The sequence below is a fragment of the Sinocyclocheilus anshuiensis genome, unplaced genomic scaffold (genome assembly GCF_001515605.1).
Source record: "Sinocyclocheilus anshuiensis isolate Anshui unplaced genomic scaffold, SAMN03320099.WGS_v1.1 scaffold1095, whole genome shotgun sequence".
Classification (NCBI taxonomy): domain Eukaryota; kingdom Metazoa; phylum Chordata; class Actinopteri; order Cypriniformes; family Cyprinidae; genus Sinocyclocheilus; species Sinocyclocheilus anshuiensis.
The window spans coordinates 447250-458088 of record NW_015544226.1 but is presented as its reverse complement, the minus strand read 5'-3'; the positions used below and the strand labels follow the sequence as shown (position 1 = coordinate 458088).

The 10839-nt window shown below is 35.7% G+C and overlaps 1 protein-coding gene across 5 annotated transcripts in view; it reads left to right on the top strand.

Moving 5' to 3' along the window:
- Positions 1 to 10506, top strand: part of LOC107697357 (Krueppel-like factor 5) — a 22253-nt gene extending 11747 nt beyond the window's left edge. For all 5 annotated transcript variants that reach the window (XM_016498115.1, XM_016498116.1, XM_016498114.1 and 2 more), the window contains exon 4: positions 9213 to 10506. In XM_016498115.1, the coding sequence (XP_016353601.1) occupies positions 9213 to 9391 (179 nt within the window). In that variant the 3' untranslated portion in view covers positions 9392 to 10506. The remainder of the gene's footprint in view (positions 1 to 9212) is intronic.
- Positions 10507 to 10839: the final 333 nt, after the last annotated feature.

Here is a 10839-nt window from a genome sequence, read left to right as displayed (position 1 = left end):
ATCTTTCAAGCTGTTTAATGCCACTCAGTGGGTGTTGCATGCATCAGTCCAAAAGAAGTTAAATAAAAAGCGCCCAATCATAAAAAAAAAAGTGTCTCACACAGCTCCGGGGTGTGAACAAAGACCTCCTGTAGCAAATCGATGCGTTTTTGTAAGAAAAATATCCATATTCAAGACGTAAAAATCACTTTAATGTAGCTTGCGCCAACAGTTGAACATACCACAGTTTTACTACAAATACCATGATTAAACTATGGTTAGTGTAGCAAAACCATGGTTAATTTGTGGTTAGCATGGTTTAACTATAGTAACCATGGTTTTTTTGGTTTTATTTGTAGTAAAGCCATGGTTAATTTTCGTAAGGGGAATACAATGTAATACATACTTAATTTCCTTCAGGAAGTTTCCCGCCAGTCAGGTTTTCTCTCAGGACAGAACATGACCGTTGCCAAATGTAACCAGTTTTAACTGGTTTGGCACAATTTACCCAACATTGGGTTACACTGACCCAGCGCTAGGTAGGTATATGAAGGGGTTCATCATTTGTATTAAGAGTAAAAATGACCCAGCAGCTGAGTTACAGGAAAAACTACCCAGCACCTGGGTAAAAAATATGAAAAGCACCCAATAAAATGACTCAACAAGCTGAACCCAGCATTTGGGTTAAAAAATAAAATAAATGAACACAGCATATTTAGAGCAGATATTTAATTTCAGACCTGCTGCAATATGCACAACAACCAGCATAATAACATGTTGCCAGATTCATGTTCATATGTTTCGGATAAAACTGAACGTGGTTCAAAAAGCAACACGTTTTTTTTTCTGATGAGCCTGGGTTGTTTCACCCTCTGTCCAACTGTATGGTATGTTTATGTTGTCACAGGTGGGTCAGGTAGTCATTCCTCAGGTGGACATGGTGTGGAGTTGTATTTCAAAAGATGTTGGGGGTTGGGAATGATCCTACCGCTGAAAGCTGTCAAACAACAGTTTAAGAGCTCTAGAACATTCTGTGCTGACAGATGAAAGTCAGAACTGGTCGATAACGTGTAATTTTGATGTCTTCAGGAATGATATGTTCTATTAATGAATGTAAAGTATGCCAGGATGTACAAGATGTGCTCTAACAAAGCAATTAAATACAAGCCTGCAAAACTTGTTGTTAGATTTGTAATGTAAGCAGTAATCTAAGCAGCTAGCATATGCTAGCGGCTCTTCAAAAAAAAAAAAAAACTTTGCCAGTTTGGTGGAGCATATCTAAACATGCTTTACAGGAATGTCACAGAATATATTCTAGAAGCCTCACCCTGTGTTCACTACCTAAACAGCTTTCACGATCCGTGTACTTTTGCGTCCGTTCATTTTTCATTTTTTAACCCAGAAATTAAATACGGAAAATGTGGCTTTTCTTTAATGGTTCAGACACTGATGAATAGAATAAGCAGGCACAAACTAATTTTCATTATTCAAAATTAATTCAAATTTCATTAAAAATTAAAAAAATATATATAAAGCTTGTTTTTTAATGTATGTAAATGCTAAACTTAATTTCTAGCTTTTTTAGCATCTTTATACAGCGCCCTCTCGAGCTATAAGCACCCTCTCCTGCCAGTTGACCCACCACCGTCATGTGTGCCGGTCACTTGACCCGTCACCGCTATATGCGCCTGCCTCTGGACCTGCCACCGCCAAATGCGCCTTCACTCGACCCGTGGCGGCTATACACGCCTCCCTCGCGACCAGTCACTTCTGTATACGCCTGCCACGGGACCGTCACGGATATAAACTACGGATGTGCCTGTCTCAGCTATTTATATCCTTAGTGTCTGGCATCTTACATAATATGTAATTTTGTCATTGCTAAATAAGATGCAAAGCAATAGGTCAATTATCACCATTAACTTACGGCCTGCCTCAAGATCTCTTACTGTCTGAGCATGCAGCACTGAGCAAAACTGTGGCATTTTGAGTGATGAGTGGATTCTAACTTAAAACAGTTGGCCATTGCATTCAAGAAATCAACAAAAAATGTCAGCGATTGGCTACAGTGATCAATGCTACAAAAACACGCTGAAAATAGAAACCTCTGAAGCTCTCCAGAGTTAAAACACAAATACACACTGGAGCGTTTGGAAAATATGTTTTGCCAGTCTCCTATTTCTACTACTTTAACTGATGTGCTCTTGCTTTCGTTTCGTTTCATGTAGCACTCATGTAGAATCAGCCCTGGATACAATTAAATGCAAAGAAATATGTAATATTTCATACATGTTTTTAGGCGTGAAAAATGATCAAGATCATAAAAATATTGAAGCCAAAGGTTTTCATAACACAATAGTTTACCGGTAGCCATGTGCGCCTATCAGTCGACCCGCCACCGCTATATGTGCCTGCCAGTCGAACCGTCACTGCCATGTGCACCTGCCGCTGGACCCGTCACTGCTTGATCCGCCTGCTTATGTGCTCCATTATGGATTTAAAGGGTGGAATAAAGCATGAGATAAGGTGGCAAATAGGTAAATAAGAGTTTACAGTTGCACTGTCTGCTTGCTTATGTGCGTCAGTCGGAGTGAAAACAATGAGAGATGTTGTGGCAGGTGCAATAGGCGAGATGCTTCGGTAAATAAGTGTACTGTCTGCACTGTCTGTTTGCGCTTGTGCATCAGCTGCACTGCGTGAGGCAAATGGTGGTCACACCGGATACTGACTGGTTTTCGGACGCCCCCCGGACCCCCCAATACAGTAAAACTGCACATTTTAGAGTGGCCTTTTATTGTGGCCAGCCTAAGGCACACCTGTGCAATAATCATGCTGTCTAATCAGCATCTTGATATGCCACACCTGTGAGGTGGATGGATTATCTCGGCAAAGGAGAAGTGCTCACTAACACAGATTTAGACAGATTTGTGAACAATATTTGAGAGAAATAGGCCTTTTGTGTACATAGAAAAAGTCTTAGATCTTTGAGTTCAGCTCATGAAAAATGGGGGCAAAAACAAGTGTTGCGTTTATAATTTTGTTCAGTGTATAACAATGGACAGGGCAAAAATGTCAAAATAGATGTAAGCTATACATTAAGGCTAGAGCTCCCTCACTAATTTCAGAAGTCTCAGTGATTTGATTCTGGAACCGGGCCTGCCTGTATCTGGAGAAGTGGGAGAAATTATAATTTTATATATATTATAAAGCCTCCTTTATAGTGCTCTAACAAGATGTACTGTACGTGCTTTGAGCAACCATGCATGGTCCTCTCCGATATGGTGACCCAGATAGTAGCCTACACAAAATTAAGACAACATTATACACCAATATATAATTTCATGACAATAAAGTTTGTTGGATTCTACAATGTCAATTTTTAAATCTTATTTTAAAGTAGGCCTAATGTATTACGTCTCTGCATTGTTTCAGGGATGGCTCAAGTTCTCAACTGAACGTGCAGGAAAAGCATTACTTATCATTCGACTAAAGAAAACTTGTCAAATCGACACTTTTCTATATTTGTGCATTTTTCAAAATGTTTATTAAAGGTGCAAAAAGTCAAACAAAAATTTGAAAAGAAGTAAATATTTTACTTTTTCAGGCAGCATTTTGTGTGTACAGTTCTAATTTCAATTTTGGTTTTCAACATAGCATTTAAAAATACAACAACTGTTCTTTTTTCATTTTTTTTAAACGAAAAATTAATGGACTCAAAAGTACACGGATATTTCACAATGCTTGTGATGATTTTTCGACTAATTGCTTTGAGGACAATTGGTGCGTTTGTGAAAGCCCCTGGCCCGGATTGGCTAATCGGGAGCACCGGGAGGATTCCCGGTGGGCCGGTCTGTTTTTTTGGCCGCGAGGGCCGATGTGTTGTCATTCTACTGCAGGGCTGTCCAAACTCGGTCCTGGAGGGCCAGTGTCCTGCAGAGTTTAGCTCCAACTTGCCTCAACACACCTGACTGGAAGTTTCTATGCTTAGTAAGAGCTTGATTAGCTGGTTCAGGTGTGTTTAATTAGGGTTGGAGCTAAACTCTGCAGGACACCGGCCCTCCAGGACCGAGTTTGGACAGCCCTGTTCTACTGGGTTGAAATATGCTGCCTGCACTCACAGCAGCCCTACTCTTTTTATTTATTATTTTCTCGCAGCCCATATTATTATTTTCACCAGACCACAGTAATAACAAATTCTCAATTGATAATTAATCATTCTCTTTGCGAAAATCATTGTTATTTGTGAACGTAGGCGTTCGAGGAAGGCTTTAAGACCAGCGGAATCCTCTGCCGGCTGCTCCCGCTTCACAGCGAGCGCGACTCGCGCTAACTGCACCCAGGTTCACTGTCCGTGTTTTGATTTTACAAAATCAGTTTGGGCGAATGCAACTTATTGATCATGAGCCCAACATTTAGCAAGGCAGGAAAACATTCAGTCTACCTGAACGAAGACGTATTTCATTGTAAGTTAATGCTGTTAAATAGAGAGAGAAAAAAATACTTTGAAAAAAAAAAAACTAGTGTAGGCTATTCTTAAACTTGGACCTCATTATATTGAAGTACAAATCCAAGCACCAGAAGCAACCTACACTCTAAGTGTTCTTTCATTGAAAAGTATGTATTTTTATTCATTCACAGGCTATATGGTTGAAATAATATTTTTGTTCAAAACTTTAAGTGCCATTGTTTAAAAAAAAAATGCTTAATTGACTGACGTTTCATAGACCTTCAGTTGTTATGCTTTCAAATTCCATGTCATTTGTAATTTCACAGTATTTTCGCCTCCTAAATTACTACCCTTGTAAAGTCACAATTCTATAATGGTAAAAATTTACTCAGGCCGATGGCATTTTTTGTATGACATTAAATTTTTTTTTAGAATAATTGTACATAAATGGGTTAAGCAAAACAAATGTGATTATTTCTGAGAACTTTTTAACTGCAGGCAGATATAGGCCTACATTATTGTACAGTACAAATAGTTGGATCGTCCCTTATTCTGTCCCTTATTTTCTTAAAGAATAAACACTTATTTTCTACAAGAATAAACACTTTTCTTAAAGAATAAAATATAAATAATCACAATTAGCCCTTATTTTCCATTTCTGAAGTTAATTGGCAACCTTAATGATGATGTAATTATCTTTTGACTCCCCTGACAGTGGCACCTTGTTCAAAAAAACAAAAACCTCAGTTGTAGGAGATATGCGAGCGAATAATAGATTTAAAAAAAAAAAGAAAAAGTGGGCCGGTCTAAGGCATGAAACTCCAGGGCTGAAAATGAGTCCCACTCCGGCCCTGGAAAGCCCTGTAGTAACTGAACTTGTTTCCCACCTTCCTCTAACAGAATCCACTGATATAAAGCTTTCGATAGTGATTTTATGGGTATTCATGCAAGTTTGTGGTGATTATTAGCGATTGTTATTGATAAGTATTCTTAATGGATTTAAGTGAATCTGGTTAATACTGATTGTTGTTCTTAATGTTGTTATGATGGTGAAATAGGTGATTAACAATATGCAACTTCCACATTTTTGTCTTTATAATGGGTGTGTGGGTGTGTGTGTGTGTGTGTGTGTGTGTGTGTGTGTGTGAGAGAGAGTGAGTGTGCGCGTGTGTAGTAAAATGCTTAAGCGATAACAGGTTAGCCGTTGCACAACCTCCAACTAACCAAGTAATATATCTGTTGTTTGAGCTTGTTGGCCCTTAAACATAGATTCCACAAGCTGAAGTGTTTGATGGGGGCATTAACTTAAAACCCTGAGCTATTGGAGACCTTCGTCAGATTGTTAAAAGGACTCTCATTTTCAATTCTGTTTCACATTTAGAAAAAGGGGGAGGGATGAGCACTAAGCTAAAAGAGCCAGCTTTCAACACTATTCAAAGAGCCAGTCAAAGAGCTAAAATTGTGCTCTATTCAGTTATTTCTGAGAGCTGTGTAGTTTCTCTGTGGTGAAGTTAGTAGGTTGAACTGAAACATTGTGTTTCAAAACAATTATTGTTTGATGTTATGTGGTTAAACAACTTTTCTTGAGAACTACACTGTAAAAAATGACCGTGAATTTAACGGTAAAAGACTGTAAAAATGCTACAGTAAAAACCTGTTAAATGGTAAACGGTAAATTCCCCTACTATATACTGTGAAAAACTGTATTGGACATTACATGTAATTTTACGGTAGTATACCATTTTTGGAAGTGAAAAAGACCGTATAATTTACAGTGAATAACTTTCACTGAATTCCCTGCGTTACATTTCAAATTTGATGGGGGTTTTTTTGTTGAAATAACTGTTTCTTCTTAATTTTTTCTTATCAGTTTTGTATATTAGGGTTGTGTGTTACACCTAATGTTGTTAAATGAAGTTTTATTGCATTATTTCAGTTTCATGTGTGTTAACACGATGGTGTTTAGTGTTTGTGTGAATGACACTGTGCACCTTCTATATATGTTATTATTTAAAAGCTGCTTGTGATGGGCTTTGGTTCATCATGTGACTTTCTCATCACCACCTGCATTTGGTGATTATCAGTATATTACAAAGGTACAAAACAGATTTCAGTACTTTAATAGATTGGTATATTAACATTATATCGGTTAATGAAATTACAGTATTTAACTGTAAATTTAAGTTAAAACCGTAAAACCTAAAATGTTGCTACTGTATCTCTTACGGTAAAATTCCGGCAACCACAGCTGCCGGTTTTTTACAGTACATTTTATAGATTTTTTTTTTACAGTGTAGTGTTTATTGGACTATAATCAAAAGTGTCCAAAGTGACAAATGAAAGTTAAAAATGTCTATAATCTTCATGAGGAGCTGAGACACATATTAATAAGAAATTAATATTTTTATTCAGCAATGATGCATTAAATTGATCAGAAGTAACATTAAAGACATTTAAAATGTTACAAATTATTTCTATTTGAAATAAATCCTGTTCTTTTGAGTTTGTTTGTTTTTTAAATATTGTTTCAGCAAAAATAAGCTGCATGTCATTTTAACATTGATAATAAGAAAAAAAAATTCTTGAACACCAAATCAGAATAATTTATGAGGAATTATGTGACACTGAAGACCAGTAATGGCTGCTGAAAATGTAGCTTTGCATCACAGGAATAAATTACATTTAAAAATAAATTTAAATGGTGTTGTGAATATATGGATTTTTTTTTTAAGAAACTCGTGGGCAGTAAGAAATATTTATGGATGGTAAAAATTATACTATTGGAAGGTGTGGTTTAAAAAAAAAAAAAAAAAAAAAGGCCCTTATCAAAATAATTCAGGACATGCACAACAATATACCTGTACTAAATAAAGATTTATTTCAAGCATTGAACACAAACCTATTGTACATGAAAAGCGAGCAAACAAAAACACCTATTTACATCTGTCAGTCAAACTCTAGCTGTCATGAAATATCATGAAACTTTCTCTTTTCCCTTCACTTTTTCTCTCCATTGTGCACAAACATACAGATACACACTATTACTGTACTGTATTTATGAATGGTGGTAGTTTCAAAAGTTTAGGGTCACATGAATGATCTGTTCACTCTGAACTTGGCTCTTCAGGATTCAGTGCTGTGTCAAACCTCACAATGTCAGATCTTAACAGAGTGTGTTAAGCACCATGGAAATGACTTCCGTGTTTACACATAGGAGTTGTATTACTCTCAAAACCACAAGCACACACACGTCTAATTCCTCTATAACTGCCATTTAAAAATGTCACAATACACAAGCTGGGCTTTGTATGAGCCTGGCCTTTGAAACATCACCTTGGGTTAAAATAATGACAGTCATTTATTTTTGGAAAGTTTTCTGTTTGCCAAACGTTTGGAATAATTCAGAATTTTTTCAGTTGTTTAAGTTTAAAGTGTTTTTTTTTTCTATTTGAATATATTGTAAAATGTCATTTATTGCTGTGATGGCAAAGCTGAATTTTCAGCATCATTACTCCAATCTTCAGTGTCACATGATTCTTCAGAAATTATTCAAATATGCTGATTTGCTGCTCAAGAAATTTTATCAATGATGAAAACAGTTTTTGATGCTTATTTTTTATGGAAACCATGGTACACTACCATTCAAAAGTTTGGGTTATGATTTTTTTTTAAAAGAAAGAAAGAAATGAATACTTTTATTGAACAAGGATGCATTACATTGATCAAAAGAGACCGTAAAGGCATTTATAATAGGAGAGAAAAAATATATATTTCAAATAAATGCTGTTCAATTAACTTTCTATTCATCAAACAATCCTGAAAAAAAGTATGAAGGTTGCCACACTGTAAAAAATGCTACAGTAAAAACCTGTTAAATGGTAAATTCCCCTACTATATATGGTGAAAAACTGTATTAGACATTACATGAATTGGACATTCATTTTACGGTAGTATACCGGTTTTGGAAGTGAAAAAGACTGTATAATTTACAGTGAATAACCGTAAATTGACATTCCCAGAATTCCCTGTGTTACATTTCAAATTTGATGTTTTTTTGTTGAAATAACTGTTTCTTCTTAGTTTTTTTCTTATCAGTTTTGTATATTAGAGTTGTGTGTTACACCTAATGTTGTTAAATGAATGTTTATTGCATTATTTCAGTTTCATGTGTTACCATGATGGTGTTTAGTGTTTGTGTGAATGACACTGTGCACCTTCTATATATGTTAATATTTAAAAGCTGCTTGTGATGAGCTTTGGTTCATCATGTGACTTTCTCATCACCACCTGCATTTGGTGGTTATCAGTGTATTACAAAAGTACAAAACAGATTTCAGTACTTCAATAGGTTGGTATATTAACATTATATCAGTTAATGAAATTACGGTATTTAACTGTAAATTTAAGTTAAAACCGTAAAACCTAAAACGTTGCTACTGTATTTTTTACGGTAAAATTCCGCTAACCACAGCTGCCGTTTTTTTACCGTAAATTTTACGGAATTTTTTTTACAGTGCACAAAAACATTAAGCAGCAAAAAATTAAAAATAAATAAAAATGTCAACATTGATAAGAACAATTGTTGATAATTGAGTATCAAATCAGCATATTAGAATGATTTCTGAAGAATCATGTGACACTAAAGACTGAAGTAATGGCTGCTGAAACTTCAGCTTTGCCATCACAGGAATTAATTACATTGCAACAGAAAACCGATACATAGACAACTGTTTTTTAAAACTAAATCAACATGATCTAACTTTTGTTGTGATTTTTATCATAATAGGTGAGAAGCCATACCAGTGCAGCTGGGAAGGATGTGACTGGCGTTTTGCCCGCTCGGACGAACTGACGCGGCACTTCCGCAAACACACCGGCGCAAAACCCTTCAAATGTGTCGCCTGCAGTCGCTGCTTCTCTCGTTCAGACCACCTGGCACTGCACATGAAGCGCCATCAAAACTAACTTTTTCAATTTTTATAGCAGTTTTATTGTTCTAAATATTTCACAGTCACTTATGTATGAAGATCAAACTAATGAAAACTCTGCTGTACCACCAGCACTCCAAACGTTTAGATTGTCATGAAGAGGACTGGACATCACAACACCATAACAGCAAAGAGCTCCAACGGAATGTATTCTACTGTACATATGTTTTGTATGTGTGTATGTCTGTGGATTAATGTGAAAAGATGTTATGAATTTTATACTTGACCTCCATCCACTTTGTCTAAATTTGAAAATGTTCCTTTGGGACTCCTAATAACTTGAAATGTAAAGTTTGATTTATTAATTCCAAGGTAATTTTGAACGACTGTAACACAATATTTATATGGAATTTCCCCCTCACACAAAGTTGTTGGCTTTTAGGTAAAATGCTACAATAAAAAAATAGTAACCCTAATGTTTGATGTTCTCACAGTTGTGTATCCATGGATACAGATCTTTACGAGACTGTGTTTAAAAAAAAAAAAGTGCTCAGATCAGTCATCTGTTTGACATTTCGGCTCTTTGAATGACAGAAAAAAGGCTGATGAATGAGACAAATGAGCTCACAAAAGCATTTGAGCATGTGTGCCAAATTTCCAGAAGAATATTTGCTATTCACATGTATTTCACAAGACAGTTGTTTTTCATGAAATAAATGCAGCATTGTCACGTAAAATTTCAAATGAATTAAGAAAGCGCATCAATCCCTCACTTTTCCCGAGAACAAATTATTCATATTAGTTGTAGACATTGTAGCATTTGCCTTTTGTACTTCCCGTGAGGCCTGTCTAGTGACTGCAGTTTATAAATGCTTAAAAGTTCTCAAGTTCCTTTTATTTGTGTACATGTCCTTCACTTATGAGGGGTAACTCTGATGGATCAAAAATACTGTACATACTGTAGTTAAACTACTTGTACATATTTTACTCTTTGAAGATAATTGTTTTTATTATGAACAAATGGGATTTTTTTTGTCTTGAATGTCGGTGAATTGAGTTTGTAGATCTTGCGTAGGCCTACTAAGTGATCAGTTTAACATTTTGTATGTACTTGTTTGAATACAGAATTTTGAAAATAAAAGAATAATTACATTTTGTGTTGTAGTTTCTAGTCATAGTGTTGTATGCTAGCATGCTTAGGTGCTAGGACTATGAATAAGGTCCTTACTGGAATGTCATTTGAATACCTGGTTAATACTTATGTGATGGAGACAGACATTTCCATGTTAGCCATGTTATATTTATGAGGAACAATGTTCTTGGAACTATAAGCTAAGAAGGTGGCTTATGCATCTATTCCTATTTCATATTCTAGGAGACAACTTAAATCTTACTTTTAAAACTAGTAAGGTATTTACCTTTAGTTTTCAAACCGTTGTACTTAATTATTGTTCTAACCTTGACTTAGTCACAACTGCAGAGGGA